The sequence below is a fragment of the Ptychodera flava genome, chromosome 15 (genome assembly GCF_041260155.1).
Source record: "Ptychodera flava strain L36383 chromosome 15, AS_Pfla_20210202, whole genome shotgun sequence".
NCBI classification, from domain to species: domain Eukaryota; kingdom Metazoa; phylum Hemichordata; class Enteropneusta; family Ptychoderidae; genus Ptychodera; species Ptychodera flava.
Genome location: NC_091942.1, coordinates 8854839 through 8874016, shown reverse-complemented (window position 1 = coordinate 8874016; position 19178 = coordinate 8854839). Strand labels below are relative to the sequence as shown.

Below are 19178 nucleotides of genomic sequence, written 5' to 3'. Positions count from 1 at the left end.
TTCATTATCTATGGGAAAACAAAATTCCTAAAAAATATAGTAAGAACTGAGAAATTACTTGGCACTTAACCAATTAATACTGAGTCGAGTTTTAATTGGGACTACAATTGAGGAGCCTTTAATTGTAGCAGTGAATTATCATGTTTGTTGATAGTAGGCAACAGATACTCAAAAGTATTTCCCTTACCATTATCGCAGTTACTTCCAGTCCAGCCAGTGGTGCACTGGCAATCGTAGTAGGAGAAATAGTTGATGCAAGTGCCGCCATTCTTGCAGGGACTTGTTGCGCATGCGTCCACGGCTGTATGAAGAACGTATTATTAAGTAGATGAGATGCCACGATATGGTGATGGTGGTGACTATGTCATGTAAAGCGATCACAAATCATCGAGAAATATTTTACGACCAGAAGACTGCCACATTTGCATGAATGAAAAGCTACTGAGATTTAGTGTTCTGTCCATACACATTATGCAGTCAGTTAAAACAGACTAAAGCTATTTGAAATTTAGCATCGAATTCCGTGTGGGGCAAAATATGATGCAATATTAGCTTCAGCGTACAAACGAAGTATTTAACAATTTTTCACGTGACTGTAAAATCAATTTTTTTTAAAATGAAAGGTTTCATGCGATTTGTATCATTATCATCAACTCACCCACTTCACAGGTAGGCCCGGTCCAAGCGTCTGTACAATTGCAGGTGTAGTATGTACGGTGATTTACACAACTGGCGCCATTTCTGCACGGATATGTGGTACATGGATTCATTTCTTGCAAGCAACAAAACATGTGAAAGAAGCGTCAGTTTTTAAACTTGAATTGCGTCAGGCAAAGACGTTGAATAACTTAAGTAACCGAAGGATTTTCCTAGACTACTGATACTCTTGTAACTTGTCGACAAAATCATAAGTTTGTGTATATCCCGCCCGATTCAAGCAATGCTCATGAAGACCAAAGTCGATGACTTGTATGCGAGAACAAGGTTACTTTTTCTGAAGAAATGTCTGTCATCATCAAGTAGATCAGGTAGCTGGCACTTCTTCTTTTACTTACCGGTTCCACAGTTGTTTCCGGTCCATCCATCCACACACTGACACGTGTAGTAAGTTTGATGGTTTGTACACTGACCATTCAGACAGGGATTCTCGACGCAAAGATCAATGGCTGCGTTGTAGAATATGAAAACGTTAGGAATTTAATATGTCTAAAGTTTGTGGATAATTGCTAGATCCTGCAGACCCTGCAGATGTATCTGTAGGAGGACTTGAAATCAAATGTGTCTGAGAGGTCTTTTTGAATATTTTCTTCTTGCCCACCTTAGAAGATTTCGTTGAAATGGATTTTGGCGCCAAATATTTGATTGATTATTGACATGTAAAGCGCGTAAACTTTGTACGAACTGTGTTCCATCATTTTGAGCCAAGATTTTAATATTATTTTGTTCGCTTACCGTTTTGACAGTTGTCCCCGGTCCAGCCATTTTGACATGTACACTGGTAGTACGTTGCGAAATTTGTACAGAATCCACCATTGAGACATGGATTTGTTGGTTGGCACAAATTGATGACGACCCCGCAGTTACTTCCGGTGAAGCCCGGTGCGCATGTGCAAGCGTAGTAGGACCTGAAGTTCTGACAAGTACCGCCGTTCACACAGGGGTTTGTAGCACAAAGATCGATTTCTGGTAAAGAACAGAATAAAGCAAGGTAATGCTTTCACCAAGTAGACTTGCTGGATTTGGTGCGAAACCTACCCTTTGGTAAAATCACATACCACTCTAAATATGAACATGAAGACAAAGGCATTAGTACTTACCATTGTCACAGTTCACACCATCATATCCAGCAGCACACTCGCATGTGTAGTAGGTGAATCGATTAATACACTGGCCATTGTTCAGACATGGGTGACTCATACAAGGGTTCAGTTCTGAATAATAAATAATTAATAAATAAAATAAATAAATAAATAAACAAATACATATATACATAATCATCATCATCATCATCATCGTCATCATCATCATAAATTGATTAATTAATTTATTATAAAATAATACCTTTCTCTACATATGTTCTATAACATAGAAAAGTGTAGGATGCAGTTATTTGTAGCAGCGGATTTCAGTTTATTGTCAGGTTTTCAGTATGAAATATTTTAACCACAACTGTCATCGTTTGAATCGTACCTGTTTCGCAATTTAAACCACTCCAGCCGGGCTGACATGCGCATCGGTAGTAGGTGTAGTAATTAGCACAAAAACCTCCATTGAGACAAGGGTCGCTGTTACACGGATTCAATTCTATGAGAGAAAGAGAAAGAAGTGGTATACAAACTTCATTCTGTCATGCAACACTGATTTCATCGTAAAATATATTTGCATGTTGCCAAACGAAAAGACTTACGGGGATAAGTGTATATATATATATATATATATATATATATACATACACATGATACAACAAGGTTTAGTAGTCTAATGCATGTATGCACATCTCAAACATGGTATTAGTGGTAGTTTCGTAAATTTGAATCTGAAACAACTTTACGTGAAGATAACAATGAGAGAATCTTTTTTATAGAAAGGATAAAGTCATTTACACAGCACGGGATTCTGCGGATAGAAGCTTACTTACCTGTCTCACAGTTGGCTCCACCCCATCCGATCAAACACTGGCAAATGTGGTAGTCGTAGTAATTGATACAGGCGCCGCCATTTTGACAAGGGCTGTTCCTACAGGCATCCACAGCTTGAAAATAGCGAACGAGGATCAGTCGTAAATATTTTCAAAAAAAGGCAAAGAGAAGCCCAAGTCTTGGCAAATGTAATCCTCGCTTGAATTTTGCACTTCTAAACATTTTCAGCCACACTTCAAAATAAGGGACATTGGTCCAAAACACTAGAAAATTCTTTAGCTCATATGAAAGCGAATACAGTTTAACAGAAAAGCATGGCAAAACAAAGCTAGTTTAAAAAGAACCAAAAAAACTCTTCTTGCTATCCGATTTGATGCACAGTTGAGCGAAACCAGAGAAATCACACAACACGAAATCCTCATTATTTGAAGACTCTTTGATTGTTCGCACAAATTATCACTAGCTTACCTTCAGTACAAGTTAGACCGCTCCACTCTTTTGGGCAACTGCACGTGTAAGACGAGATCAGGTTGTTGCACTGGCCACCATTTTGGCAAGGATAACTGAGACAAGGATTGATTTCTGCGAGAAGGAAAAGTAAGGGAATGCTTCGTCAGTTCCTTCTCCGAAGACTTGCTATGAAGGTACATTGATATTTGAAAACATGCATGCGACAGTACTTTAAACAATTATCGTTGCTGCTTACTAGGAACACGTAAGCTCTCATTGAAAAGAAGCTTTTTTTATCGACAGCCCAGTAAATGATAAAACTCAGTCTGATCCTGCATCTTTCAAAAGAAACGATATTAAATGAAATAAACCACACCACAACTAAGAGAACAAACTACTGGCCTGCGATTTACACAGGTATTTACCTTCTTCACAGTTTATTCCAGTCCACTCACTGGTACAGGTACAAGTATAGTGATTAAAGGAATTGGTACAACCACCACCATTCAAACAGGGGTTGCTCTCACACGGATTTAACTCTAAAAAAACCAAAAATATGTAATATGAAAACCTCATTATACGCTGCAAGTGGATTTGCATGTTATAGAGACTTTGGGAAGATTTTGGTATCTCTTAAAGAATGACTTATGTTTCTATCCTCACCTCTTTCGCAGTTCTGACCTTCCCATCCTTGAGCGCATGTGCAGGTGTAGTAAGTGTAGTAGTTGTTACAACCGCCGCCGTTCAGGCATGGCTGACTTGCGCACTCGTTCACCTCTAGAGAAGAGAAAATGCAAACAAAGCTAATGTTACTTCTCACTATTATTGGTGCATAGCCGGTATGTTTGTTTAGGTGTAAAGGGCAGAAGAGCTAGCTTGGACACATTCTGTGAAAACAGACAAAAAATTGCATAAACCATCGTATGCAGACATCTGACAGAAAGTTTTTAGACTTATATGGTGAAAAACAATGTAAGAAGCTCCTGAACTGAGTGCATGTGTATCGGTTAGCTTAAAAACATTGGACGGGTTGAAAAGTTGATGTAACCCACTAGACACCTACAAAATCAGTCAAGCAGACAAGGACATCTCTAAAACATGGCCGAGGTAATTGTGAATAGTACGTACCTCTTTCACAGTGAGTGCCAGTGAACTGGATGGTACAGTAGCAAGTGTACTCGTTATTTCCATTCATACAAGTACCACCATTCATACAGGGATTGCTGGAACACTCATTGATGTCTAGAAGGATTGAAACAATACATCAACTACTGTTAGATCGATCACAGTAAAATAACACACAAACAGGAAGAGCAAACAAATTTGCAATATTTCGGACATTTATCTTCCAAACAAATAGACAATCCATTGATTAAAGATATTACTTTAATTTTTACACATTCATATCATGTAACTGCCATTGATACATCAGTGAACATAACGCTTTATGAGATATATAGTAAAGGAAATGCGATCACAATTTAAAATCATCATCACTGAATAGATTTGCAGGTATATTAGAATTCCTACACGAACCTGTTTCGCAATTGGTTCCCATCCAACCGGCGGTACAAGCACAAGAGTAGCTGTTCTGCAGGTTTGTGCAGATAGCTCCATTTCTACAAGGCTGGTTTGAACACTCGTCATAATCTGCAAAGTAATGAAGCAAGTTGGGATTCGGAGTAAAGGTTCATATGGGGACTTGAGCTCTAATTTATTTTGATATCAACATTTCTCACAAAATAGTTCTTTCCAATTCGTTCTTGAACTTTCAGAATATCTTCTCCTTCAGGGTGATGGATTTGCATTAACACAGTATAGTTGACATAAATTCCCAATCTTCCGCACCCGCCCATGAAAATACTAAGGACGCAGCATTCTCTTACCTTGTTCACAGTTTGTTCCTGTCCATCCGGAAGCACACTGGCAGGAATAGTGGGTGTGATGGTTAACACAGGTACCGCCATTTATGCATGGGCTATCGACACACTTGTCGATTTCTGAGGAACAATTTAACATAATATTCATCAGTCTCATTTTGTTGCTTGGCAAAGATATATTTACAGAATAATCTCAAACCAAGTAATTTATCACGGAGCTGCAGGTAAAGGCATAGACAACAATGTTTTATGCAATGTTTAGTTTTGTTCTTGCTATACTGCACTTTCCGAAGTGTGTTGTTATGCAATAAGTGACTAAAGTGACGAATGTGATTAATACATTTACAGTGTTGAAAATTGAACTAGTGATAAATTACACAGGCTCTTGGCACATTGCTGGGATAATAATCGTATTTAATATGTAGAATATCTATATACGACTTGATTATTCAATAAAAGAATCACTGTACGTGATATTAGTGTAGGCCTATAGGCCTACATGTTGACTGGCATTATACACGAATGGCTATGGCTCGGGCCCGGCGAACGCACTGCATAAACATCAATGTGTAGAATGTCTACAAGACTTGATTATTTAATAAAGAATAACGGTACGTGATATTACTGTACATGTGAGCCAGCTTAACCAAGCGGCTGTAGAGCTCTGCAGGGCTTGGGCCCGGCTTGGGCCAGTTGTCCACCGCTGCACAGACAAGATGAAAAGGCCAGAAAGCTTTTCACCGCTCGATTTCATAAATCAGCGAAATTCACGAACTCTGAGCGTTTCCGGTGATAAAAACTGGTCAACGGTCAGATGGTTGCATAAACAATCGATCGACTGACCTCTTTTGCCTAAAATCATACCTTACCCTATGCTACTGGTGAGAAATCGTCCTGAAATCGGCTGGGCACACCAACCAGCGCCGGCCATTTTGAATCAGCTGCATGCAATGTACGCGTCCAATGAGAGAAGAGCAATTGAAAGACGATACGTCATCTGCGAAGGGTTGTATGCAGACGCGTACATTGCATGCAGCTGATTCAAAATGGCCGGCGCTGGGTTGGTGTGCCCAGCCGATTTCAGGACGATTTCTCACCAGTAGCATAGGGTAAGGTATGATTTTAGGCAAAGAGGTCAGTCGATCGATTGTTTATGCAACCATCTGACCGTTGACCAGTTTTTATCACCGGAAACGCTCAGAGTTTGTGAATTTCGCTGATTTATGAAATCGGGCGGTGAAAAGCTTTCCGGCCTTTTCATCCTGTATTTGCAGCGGTGGACAACGGGCCCAAGCCGGGCCCAAGCCCTGCAGAGCTCTACAGCCACTCGATTAAGCTAGCCGACATGTACAGTAATATCACGTACCGTTATTCTTTATTAAATAATCAAGTCATGTAGACATTCTACACATGGATGATTATGCAGTGCGTTCGCCGGGCCCGAGCCAGGCAGCTATAGCCACTCGGTATAATGCCTATAAGCCTACACTAATATCACGTACAGTGATTCCTTTATTGATATAATCAAGTCGTATATAGACATTCTACATATTAAATACGATTATTATCCCAGCAATGTGCCAAGCGCCTGTGATAAATTAGGGTCACAAAAAGATGCTGCAATAAACTTTTTTTTAACACCCACTTTAGTCTCATCTTTGCCATTCATTAGATTAAGGTAAACTTACCTGTTTCACAGTCTTTTCCTGCATACTGATAAGTACAGGTGCAGGCATATCGACTTGGTGGTACAAGATTGTAGCAGGTGCCGCCATTCTTGCACGGTGGATTGAAGCACTCATCGATGTCTGTCTCACAATGTGTTCCTGTCCATCCAAGCTGACAGACACAGCTGTAGGAATTCTGAAGGTCAATACATGTTGCTCCATTCCTGCAGGGCTCAGTGGCACACTCATCGGTGTCTACCTGGCAGTTGATGCCGTGCCAGCCGGGCGGGCACTGGCAGTTGTAACCGTTGATCCGATCTGTACATATACCACCATTAAGGCAGGGGTTGGTAGCGCATTCATCGATGTCAGTCTGGCAGTTTACACCAGTGTAGCCAGGAGCACACGTGCAGCTGTAGGCAGCTTGCAAGTCGACACAGGTCGCTCCGTTCAGACATGGGTTGCTCCGGCACTCGTCGGTGGAGATTTCACAGTTGGGTCCAGACCAACCTGCAGCGCATGTGCACTGGTATGTGTTGAAGAGGTTAATGCAGGTGGCTCCATTCAAGCATGGGGATAAAGAGCATTCGTCAAAGTCAACATCACAGTTCTTGCCAGTCCAGCCTGGAACACAGGTGCAAGTGTAGGAGTTGATGCCATCGAGACAGGATCCACCATTCTGGCAAGGGTTAGTAGCGCATTCATCCACGTTTACTTCACAGTTCGGACCAGACCATCCGAGCAAACAAACACATACATACCTACCGACAAAATCATCACAAGTTGCACCATTCTGGCAAGGATTACTCGAACATTCGTCTATCTCGATCTCACAGTTGAAGCCCTGCCATCCTGTCGCACAAGTGCACGTGTAGGAATTCTGCAGGTTGTTGCAGAAAGCACCATTCTGGCAAGGCGAGCTGAAACACTCATCAAAGTCGATGTCACAATTGTGACCGGTCCAGCCAGCAGCACAGTCACACGTGTAGGAATTGACCTTGTCGAGGCAAGCACCACCATTCAAACACGGTAATGATGCACACTCGTCAATATCTGAAAACGATGAATATTTGAGTTAAAGCTTGGCTTTTATATCAATTTACCACTTCATAACAGAAGTGAACATCATCTTCGAAGTTCATTGTCACATGTGAATCAGGATAGCTTACTTTGACTCACCTATCTCACAATTGATGCCAGTCCACCCTGCCAGACACTGGCAAGTATACCGGTTGATTCCGTCGATACAAATACCGCCATTCACACATGGATTGTTTACACATTCGTCTATGTCTGAAAAATTGAAGAATATTCGAGAGGTGTTATAAAATACTGTTGAGCTAGTCAAGGATCATTAATTTTGGTTTGTAATGCAGGGTTGCCTAACAGCACAGCTTAAAGTCCTGAACAACAATAACAGAACAGACATCGTCCCAAAAAGCTTTTTAATCAGTTTGCTAAAAGTCAATCAGAAATTATAAAGTGCGCTTGCAAAGGTTTTTACTCTGTCTACTTACTTATTTCGCAGTTTGTGCCTCTGTAACCAGCTTGACAATTACAGGTGTATCCAGTAAGTCCATCAACACAGACAGCCCCATTGAAACACGGAGCAGCAGCACAAAAGTCAAAGTCTAAAACAGAAATACGAGCCAAATACCGTCAATATGTAAATACGAAGTTTCTCAAATGATGGTTACACTTTTCAGAATTAACTCATGCATTTGTTGAGCTTAATGCTCAGATGAGAAAGAAATTCAACATGTAAACCACATAATTAGCTCCACTGTACATATTTGTAGCTTGCAAGGATTTCCTAATTGAACTTAAATCAAGGAATACTAATTTCAACATAATATTGTAAGGCTTATATAAAATTTACCGAAATCTATTTAAATCACATATTCTTACCAATTTCACAAGTTGTTCCAACCCATCCCAATAGACAGTCGCATCTGAAGGCGTTCAGTAGGTTGTGACAGATTCCGCCATTTTGACAGGGACCAACAGCACACTCATCGACATCAAGCTCACAGTTGACGCCTTGCCAGCCAGGTGCACAGGTACAAGTGTACATGTTGACCTGATCAATGCACTCTCCACCATTCAGACACGGGCTGCTAGCACATTCGTTGATTTCAGCATCACAGTTCACACCAACCCAGCCTGCAGCACACTCGCATCTGTAGGCGTTTATCAAATCCACGCAGTTGCCACCATTCAAGCAAGGATCGCTGATGCACTCATTGAAGTCAATTTCACAAGTAACACCAATCCAACCTTGGGTGCAAGAACATGTGTACCCGTTTATGCCATCCGTACAGACGCCACCATTCTGACATGGAATGCTAGCACACTCATTGATGTTGATCTCACAGCGCAGACCAATCCATCCTGCAACACAGGTACAAGTATACCCATTGATGCCGTCCTCACAATTTCCACCATTCAGGCAAGGGTTGCTTGAGCACTCATCTATGTCTACTCCACAGAGTGATCCGGTCCATCCAGGTTGGCAGATACAGGAGTACCCATTGATGGAATCTGTACAAGTCGCCCCATTCAAACAGGGGCTGCTGGCACATTCATTAACATTGCTTTCACAGTGAACACCGGCCCAACCAAGTGGGCACGAGCAAGTGTAGCTATTGATGTTGTCGAGACATGTTCCACCATTCACACACGGATTGCTAACACACTCGTCAATGTTGTTTTCACAAACCACACCATTCCATCCCGGTACGCATATACAAGCATACCCGTTGATGGCATCTTCACAAAGTCCGCCATTGAAGCAGGGGCTGCTGGCACATTCATCAATGTTGATCTGACAGAAGTCACCAGTCCATCCTGCAACACAGCTACATGAGTAACCATTGACTTCATCGACACAGAAGCCACTATTCTGACATGGCGTACTGGCACACTCATTGATGTTCAACTGGCAGAAATCACCATTCCACCCAGGGGCACAGGAGCATGTGAAACCATTGATAGAATCGATACATGTGCCACCATTGATGCAGGGACTACTGGCACATTCATTGATGTTGATCTCACAGAATATTCCAGTCCAACCAGCGCTACAACTGCAGGTATAGCCATTTACACCATCCTCGCAGACACCTCCATTATGGCAGGGATTGCTTGCGCATTCATCAATATTTATTTGGCAGAAGACGCCATCCCACCCTGGAAGGCAAGTGCAGGTGTACCCACTAATGCCATCGATACAATTGCCTCCATTCAAGCATGGGATGCTGGCACATTCATCGATGTTGATCTGACAGAAATCTCCGGTCCAACCAGCATTACAGCTGCAAGTGTAGCCATTGATGACGTCCTGGCATGTGCCACCATTCTGACAGGGACTACTGAAGCATTCGTCGATGTTTATCTGGCAAATGTCACCAGTCCAACCTGGCACACAGGTGCAGGTAAAAGCATTTATTCCATCTGTACACAGTCCACCATTCAAACAGGGACTCTTCAAACATTCATCAATGTTTATCTGGCAAAACTCGCCATTCCAGCCAGGAAGGCAGACGCAGGTGTAACCATTAATTGCATCCACGCAGTTGCCACCGTTCTGACAAGGGTTGCTGGCACACTCATCGAAGTTGATCTGACAGAAGTCTCCCATCCACCCAGCAAGACAAGTGCAAGTATAACCATTTATGCCATCAGCACATGTACCGCCATTCTGGCAAGGATTGCTGGCACACTCATTGAAGTTGATCTGGCAGAAGTCTCCAATCCAACCAGTGATACAGCTGCAGATGTAACTGTTGACACCATCTAGGCAAGTACCACCATTCTGACAAGGATTGCTAGCACACTCATTGAAGTTGATTTGACAGAAGTCACCTGTCCAGCCAGCAACACAGGCACATGTATATCCATTGATTGCGTCTATGCAGGTACCACCATTCTGGCATGGGTTGCTGGCACACTCATTGAAGTTTACATGGCAGAAGTCACCGACCCATCCATGAAGACAAGCACAGGAGTAGCCATTGATCGAGTCAGTACAGGTACCCCCATTCTGACAAGGGTTGCTGACGCATTCATTGAAGTTGATCTGACAGAAGTCACCATCCAGCCATCATCACAGGAACAGGTATAGCCATTGATCGCATCAGTACAGGTTCCACCATTTTGACAAGGGTTGCTGGCACATTCATTGAAGTTGATTTGGCAGAAGTCTCCCACCCAGCCAGCGACACATCCACAAGTGTAGCCATTGACTGCATCAGTACAGACACCACCATTTTGACAAGGAGAGCTTGCACACTCGTCGAAGTTAATATGGCAAAAATCACCAACCCAACCTGCCAGACATGCACAAGAGTAACCATTTATCAAGTCTGTGCATGTTCCTCCATTCTGACACGGGTTGCTGGCACATTCATCGAAATTCAAGTGGCAAAAATTGCCAATCCAGCCTGGAACGCATGAACATGTATAATGATTGACCAAGTCAACACATGTACCGCCATTCTGACAGGGGCTGCTCGCACATTCATCAAAGTTGATTTGGCAGAAGTCACCAACCCATCCAGCAAGGCAGGCACACGTGTAACCATTTATCGAATCTATGCAGGTACCACCATTAAGACAAGGGTTGCTGGCGCACTCATTGAAGTTGATCTCACAGAAGCCTCCTACCCAGCCGGCAACACAGCTACAACTGTAGCCATTAATGGCATCGATACAGGTACCGCCATTACGACAAGGATTACTTGCACATTCGTTTATGTTGATGTGACAGTAGTCGCCAGTCCAACCAGGGACACAATTGCACGTATACCCATTGATGCCATCGACGCAATTGCCACCATTCTGACAAGGACTGCTTGCACATTCGTTTACATTGATCTGACAAAACACACCTGTCCAACCCAGCGCACATGAACATGTGTATCCATTGATACCATCGGAACAGGTACCTCCATTAAGGCAGGGGTTTGAAGCACACTCGTTGATGTTGATCTCGCAGACATCACCAGTCCAACCAAGGAGACATGTACACATGTAGCCATTAATGAGATCAGTACAGGTTCCACCATTCAAACAAGGACTGATAGCACACTCGTCGATATTGATTTGACAGAAAAAGCCACCCCAGCCAGGCATACAGTTGCAGCTGTAGCCATTAACTGCATCGACACAAGTACCACCGTTCAAACAAGGATTACTGAAACATTCATTAATATTTATCTGACAGAAAACACCTGTCCAGCCTAGAACACATGCACATGTATAACCGTTGATACCATCTAAGCAAGTACCTCCATTCTGACATGGGTTGGAGGCACATTCATTGATGTTGATTTCACAGACATCCCCAGTCCAACCAAGTACACAAGTACATTGATAGCCATTAATCAGATCAGTGCAGGTACCACCATTCAGACAAGGGTTGACAGCACACTCGTCGATGTTTATTTGACAGAAATCACCAGCCCAACCTGGCATGCAGTTGCAGGTGTAGCCATTGACTGCATCAAGACATGTGCCACCATTCAAACAAGGACTACTGGCACACTCGTTTATATTTATCTGACAGAAAACACCCGTCCAACCAAGGATGCAGGAACACGTGTAACCATTGATGCCATCCACACAAGTGCCACCATTCAGACAAGGGTTGGAGGCACATTCATTGATGTTGATCTCACAGAAAACACCAGTCCAACCCAGAATACAGGTACAGGTGTAAGCGTTTATGCCATCAACACATGTGCCACCGTTCTGGCATGGGTTGCTGGCGCATTCGTCGATGTTGATCTGGCAGTTGTCACCAGTCCAGCCAGGGATGCAGGTACAAGTGTATCTGTTCACTAAGTCATGACAGGTACCACCGTTCATACAAGGGGCGCTGAGACACTCGTTGATATCTGTTGGAAAAGAACAAATCATGAGGGAAACAGATCACACAAAACCTTATGAGAAGGAAATTTTGAATTTATTTACATGGACTGGTCGACAATTGATTAAAATAGTCTCATCTTCTGCATAGGAGTGGTACATCTACAAACTGATTTGTTCATGCTTGCAATAAACGTAACACATTGGCAGCTAAATGGTGGCATTTAGTACAGATACCTGCCGTACCTCTTATTGAATGTTTTGGGCGCGAAGATCCTGAAAAAATTTCAGGTACATTTAGATTTTCCCAAACTTACCAATTTGACAGTTTGTTCCTGTGAAGCCAGGAGCACAAATACATGAGTAGCGGTTGATATCATCCACGCAAGTCGCACCATTCAGACAAGGGTTACTGGAACATTCATTAAAATCTGAAAGTGGAAAGGACAATTATTTGTGGACAGTGTTCGCTTGTTTTATTTGGGCTTTGCTTTTGTAATGTGGACGACGGGAACACACGAGAGCTTATATTTTGAACGAGATTCATATTCTCAAGTAATACTTATGTACATTGTAAAGCATCTAATTATATTCATTTTGAAATTGAGTTTCACTAAAATTCTGGATTGTTTTTAATTCGTCGGAAAGGAACATCTATTTGTATTTGTTATTGATGCTTTTTAAAACACCCAAGCCCACTTACTAATTTCACATCGACTTCCAATCCATCCTGGGAGGCATGCGCATGAAAAGGCGTTCACAAGATTGGAACAAGTTCCACCATTTTCACAGGGATTGCTGTCACATTCATTGATATCTGTCGATTGGAGATGAAAGTGTGAGGCGACAAATCCTAATGCTAATTGGCATGTCGACTTAAAATTATCACTGGACCTTTTGCAAGCCAACATTTAGGGGGATTGAGTGAGCGTCAATGGTAGGCGAGTCACTAAACGTTATGGTTGCACTTCGTTGGCATGATAAATGCTCTAATCACACAAAACACTCACAGACTGATGCCGACATTCAGTTTCAGAAGAAAAATTAAGTGAACAAACTCAGACTTCAATGATACCTGAATCTGGTATTCGGTAAGTCGATCTATGAAAACGTACTGTACTAAGCGAACTAAAGCGCGCGACTATACATATACATGGACCTCTTAATCCCCCTTGCCATGCATTCTTTTGATACTCACCTACGCATGTATAAGAGAACGGTTCATCGATACATCGGTAACCTGGTTGGCATGGGTTACTCTCACACTCGTCGGCATCTGAAATAAGATCCAGGATGTTTACTTTAGTCAATCGACATTCCGACAATACCTTAGTAAATTCTAATTGATTTTGTCAGTTGTAGTAGTGAAACTAGTGTGCCAACCATTGTACTGTATGTAAGTATAGGGGCATATTGAAATCCAATGTGAGCATAGTGACAAGTAGTCAATGAAGTTGGACGCTCCCTTTTTATGATGATGAAAATCTTTGGAAAGTAGCAACGCAATGTGGTTGACCCAAACGTATACACCACTAAGACTTCAGACGTTTCAACAAATTGTTCAAAATTTATTGACTCACCGACTTCGAAAGTGAAGTTGAATCCCCGGAAGAGAATATTGTGATCTGTGAAGAAGGACATCCAGATCTGGTTGTTTTCGATTAAGAAAACTCTGTTGATATCAGGTATTTGCTCTCCCATGAACGAGTAGAGCACCTGGTTGAAGTCCGTGGCCGGACCGACGCCGATATCCACCACGTCCTTGTTCATCTCCGTCTCGAAGAAGTTGACAGTGAATCTCAATGCGTAAGCATTCGGATAGGATATGAGGTAGACACAGCTCAGTCTGTTGGTGTAGAGATTCGGGTAGTTTGGTGACGTCACGTAGAACTTCTTCATGTCGTAGAAGTTTTGGCCACAGTTACTGGCTGCAGATTAAAATAATTGACGCTATTCGTATATTATTTCATAAATTGTAGTAAATTTCCTGCGATGTGACTATATCGAGTATGCATATACATTGAAGATTGATGTGCACACAAATGCGACAGTATGAAAGAACACTTGAACTAATATAAGTTGTTACGTTGTTATCATTTGATATTCGCGGATGGAACATTAGCACGACTGCTTCTCATACAGAAACGGTTGTTTAAGGTTATAAGCGCCTCGAAACACAGTGTTTTGAACTTCAGTTCAAATTTTCCTCATCGAAACTCAAGTCATTCTTTTCAATATCTCCATAATAAAAATCGGGGGTCACCGTCCAAAGTTTGTGACTGGAGATAAAAGTACCTGATGACCGCTGTGCTTGATGTTAAGTCCGTAGGGGAAAAATAAACTTTGTATTTTCACAAACACTTCATTTTTCCCCGTGTTTCACATTGAGTTCACACAAGAGACTGCAGAACTGTCTACTATTAAAACAATTATAATGACAGGCGGAGAAAATAAGAAAAGGAAAGGCGGAGATCTCTGTGGTTTAGTTGAATGTTTGCAAAGAATGCGTATTGGTAGTTAAGGAATAATAGTATCCACCTTTGTAGTTTGTTATCAGGGAACTTCGAGAGCTCAAGTGTAATCAACTAACCAATTATGAAAGAACTTTGTATGGCAAAGATTTTCAATGGCTTTGTATTCTGAGCCGCAAATGAATACATTTTCGATTCGCGACTCACAAAAGAAACCAATATTTCCTTCATTTCTCGGATGGGGAGTTTTCTTAAGTGGATTATTGAATTTGATTTGTTGTGAAATTCCAAGGTTTATCACGGTTGTCAAGCACAATAAAGTAACGAAATCAGGACAGTAAGAACTCAGAGAGATTACTGTTGTGATTGTGTCTTTGAAATTCACGTTCATTCTAACGTGATCAAGAACAAACTTTTACGAGTCAGTTATTCGAAACTTTAAAATTGGAGCATATAACAAGGGATACTTAATTCCGTCTGATACTCATATTATTCTGCGTGATTGTCTTGCTTGCAATTGCAAGACTTTTTGCCATTGAGTTTTAATTTGTTGAATACTTGTTTTGTATTCGATCTCAGTCGGAATGACCCCTTTGCAAGAACATTGGCTCTCTGCTTTGCTCCCACCGTATCATGAACATGATAACAGTAAAATGTAGGAATGAGTACGAAAGTAGCCGGAGATATATTTGTTAGTTCGTTCATTTGCGTAAAATTGTGGTCCGGTCCTTGGATCTAAACGTCTCGTTGACAGTTGTCAAATGACCCTATTGGCAGCCCACAGATATTGGGGAATTGGAATCTTACTATCTTAAAGCACACGATGAACTTTCAGCTTCATTGCAAGCTTCATTTCCTATGAGAGTGACCTATGTCAAGGATTATACCCTGTGGCCACTTTGCCAAATCGTATTATGTTAAATAGCGCCAACTTGTCCTACCCCTGAACTTAAACTGATCGATGCAGAGGGCACCGGGGTGAACGTACGCACGAGATCGAAGGTCATTGTCCTGACACTATTGTGATGACGCCGGTGATGAGATCAAAAAGACGGTGGAGGCGCACTTCCTTAGTGGATCTCCCCGCAATCGCAAACCGTTCAGGAAGACCCACCCTGTGTGTCTCACAATCCATTATAATTATTACAATCACACCTGGAACACCTGGAAGTGCCTTCAAAAGACGAAGGAAGCTTTGTTTTAAGTAGCGTTTTTGTAGTGAAAGCTATATTCCCATCTTCCTTCCCCTATAGAGTGCTATCATAACAGGACATAGGTTTGTGGGGAGAAAGTTATTTACGAGCTACCCCAAGCTTACCTGATGATTGTTCACACGTGCTTCCCATGAACTGTTCCGGGCAGTGGCATCGGAAGAGACCGTTGTCCAGATTGACGCAGGATCCTCCATTCTGGCATGGGTCATTGAAACAAGCACCTTGTCCTGAAAAACAATACAACTGTCTTCAAAACTTAACTCTTCATACGATCAATTCTCAATTAATTTAAAATATTCTCTTTTGTGCATGACTACACATATTCAATTCAGTGTTAGTTATAGCAGTAAAGATGGATACCGTACGTTCTGACAACAAAGATACTGTTAATTGAAGTCTGGTGGACATCATGTCTTAAATTAATGGTTTAGAACGTCTGAGAATTTTTCCAGTGTCGTAAGGTTGAACTTTTACTTTTTTATATAGACTTAACGTAATAGATGTTTCGTGAATGCTTCCAATAGAGTGTAGTGTTTTGTTTTCTAGATAAAAGTGTTCTCATATTTAACTACCTCACTTCATGCAAATTGTTATCAAGAGTGCTATGATAACGTTTTTGTATATATTATATTCGATATAAAGTACAGTACATTTATGGTGTACAATGTTATTGAGTAGCTGAAAAATCCATTTAAGTACACGAAAGGGCGGGCATGACTGTCTGAACACTGTCTAAAAACAAATAACGAACCACACCTTCCGAGCAGACTGTTTTTCCCCATGTGGTGATCTATTCCCTGTGTTCGTCGTGTGAAAATAGCAAAGTGGTCACGCTCTTTTTATTTTAATCTCCATCCGTCGAGTTTTTCAATGTATAAACAGTACGCATGTTTTTGAACTGTACACGCTTTGACGCCAACGAAAATGGTTCATAGTTTTAACATTCCGCGCTACCGAAGGCGAATCACCAGGTTAAAAACCAAAAACTGAAGGAGATATGGCATTAAGCATGTCTACCTACGATGCATGTCTGAGAGGTAACACGACCGTAAAAGCAGCTAAGCTGTAGAGTGACACTTCCAGAATTCTGAAGTGAACGCGGAATTGACAACATTCCTTCGGGTCATTTCATGTCAACGCTACTCTCACTGAACAAAAGCAAAGAATCCGATGAATAGATCGGTTGTTCCGGTCGCATACCTCAAGCCCAGTTGCAAGGCCCCGCAGCAATCGATGTGAGGATGGCGTGGGCGCGAATCCTCCTCTCACTGAACGAAAAGGGGGAGACACGGTTTGTTATTATGTTGATATTTGTGAGGCAACATTGAATGTGATACTTTAATGAAAAATGTGAAAGTGAAATCAAAAAGAAGCATTTTCACGTGGTTGATCATCTCGTGTAATTCTGAAGCAGTTTGGCACGGACGGAAGAGACAAATCCATGGTGACAACGAACTAATGGAACACTCATGCCTCATTTGGCAGTAAACCCTTTCACAGAAGCTGAAAAAAGGGATTTATAAAGAACACGATCAATTCCAAGGCGACTAGACAAAGAACACAAACAAAAACACACACAAACGAGTTGAACGGTATGATAAAAAGGCCAAACCAATTTCAGTGTAGTTATTCGCAATTCACTTGTAAGACATAGCGACCTCGACGATGTTTTGAGAGGCGCGCCTCAGACCACTTAAAGTTACTTCACCCGGGAGTATTGCCCAACTGTGTTAATCACCACTTCAGATACAAGAGCCGTGCACCCTCCGTGATCTCAGTACATGTATATGAACAAATTTAAACTGACTATTCTTCCCGTTTTTATGGGTGCGTTTTATGTCTCTGCTAAAGAGATAGGCACAATGAATGGCCTAATACTAATAATGGTGCTTTTAAATATGAATGAACCTGTCCTTGTGAATGAGTGAGTGCTTGTGGGCACATACGTGCTACGCCCCACTGGCTGATTCATCCTTGGCTTGGGCTGTTTGCATGTTCAGACAGTCGCCTTTTTTAGACTTGCCAGTGTTCCATTCTGTTGTGTTTTTGAAGTTGGTTGTTGTTTTGGCAATATCGAAGTTTTGTTTCACGGGGTATCAATATCGAGGTTATCATATACCCGTCCTTTGCGTAGTTATTTTCAAATTTAAAAACTTCAAAGGCCGGTATTATATTGAGGAATTTGGCCGCAGGTACCCAGCGATTTGTCAATGACACACCGGCTTTATTGCTCTAATCACCTAAGTTGTCGCCGCATCCGCTTAGACGCCGTCATTTGGTTCGATAAATATAATTCAAGACCCTTGTTAAATGAAAAAACCTTGAAGAAATTGTCATATCCCTCGATGGAATGCTTTCTGGGACCAAAATCATGAAATTTATCCCCGAGAATCGTTACACATACGGTTCAAAAATGTTATTGAGAATATAACGTTGGATTTAGCGACCGCTTACACCCTGACTTTCAGTTTGGTAAAAAAATCGTACTTTCAGATTATATTTTTTATTATTGAAAAATTTAAAAGCGTTAAAAGTCTTAGACGACGCACAGTAATAACAAAGAAGGGTTTGATGAAGTTTGAACTTAAACTGAGAAATGTCATGGTCATTGGTACAATTGATGATGGGAGGCGATATAATTTGAAGTTACAATGATCATGTCAAACAACGTATCAGTTTCTTTAAGAATCACTACCGAGTCTCCTTTTATACGAATTGTTGACTATTTCGACGATATCCTACAACCGCATTATCAAATAACGTTCATTTATCATTGCCCCTGGAAAACAAAAAAAAAATCGAAACTTTGTCAAATGCGTATTTTCACTTACCTTGAGACCGGACTTCTAATACTGCCGCCGCCGACAAAATGAAGACGACCAAACTGAATGAATTCATCATGTAAAAATATGGAATAATTTGAAACCTTTGGCAAAAATTTATAAATACTCTTCAAACTACTGTAAATATTTCAAAAATTAGGTGATCG

The 19178-nt window shown here is 41.5% G+C and overlaps 1 protein-coding gene across 1 annotated transcript in view; it reads right to left on the bottom strand.

Moving 5' to 3' along the window:
* Nucleotides 1-19087, bottom strand: part of LOC139152238 (protein eyes shut homolog) — a 37270-nt gene extending 18183 nt beyond the window's left edge. The window contains exons 1-23 of the mRNA XM_070725380.1: nucleotides 19021-19087; nucleotides 16294-16416; nucleotides 14085-14432; nucleotides 13703-13780; nucleotides 12822-12935; nucleotides 10779-12533; nucleotides 8545-10737; nucleotides 8154-8267; nucleotides 7816-7929; nucleotides 6658-7689; nucleotides 4976-5089; nucleotides 4626-4739; nucleotides 4218-4331; nucleotides 3753-3866; nucleotides 3515-3628; nucleotides 3108-3221; nucleotides 2639-2752; nucleotides 2191-2304; nucleotides 1818-1931; nucleotides 1453-1683; nucleotides 1056-1166; nucleotides 659-772; nucleotides 188-301 (exon numbers count right to left, since the gene is read on the bottom strand). Of these exons, the coding sequence (XP_070581481.1) occupies nucleotides 188-301; nucleotides 659-772; nucleotides 1056-1166; nucleotides 1453-1683; nucleotides 1818-1931; nucleotides 2191-2304; nucleotides 2639-2752; nucleotides 3108-3221; nucleotides 3515-3628; nucleotides 3753-3866; nucleotides 4218-4331; nucleotides 4626-4739; nucleotides 4976-5089; nucleotides 6658-7689; nucleotides 7816-7929; nucleotides 8154-8267; nucleotides 8545-10737; nucleotides 10779-12533; nucleotides 12822-12935; nucleotides 13703-13780; nucleotides 14085-14432; nucleotides 16294-16416; nucleotides 19021-19087 (7534 nt within the window). The remainder of the gene's footprint in view (nucleotides 1-187; nucleotides 302-658; nucleotides 773-1055; nucleotides 1167-1452; nucleotides 1684-1817; nucleotides 1932-2190; nucleotides 2305-2638; nucleotides 2753-3107; nucleotides 3222-3514; nucleotides 3629-3752; nucleotides 3867-4217; nucleotides 4332-4625; nucleotides 4740-4975; nucleotides 5090-6657; nucleotides 7690-7815; nucleotides 7930-8153; nucleotides 8268-8544; nucleotides 10738-10778; nucleotides 12534-12821; nucleotides 12936-13702; nucleotides 13781-14084; nucleotides 14433-16293; nucleotides 16417-19020) is intronic.
* Between the last annotated feature and the right edge of the window lie 91 nt (nucleotides 19088-19178).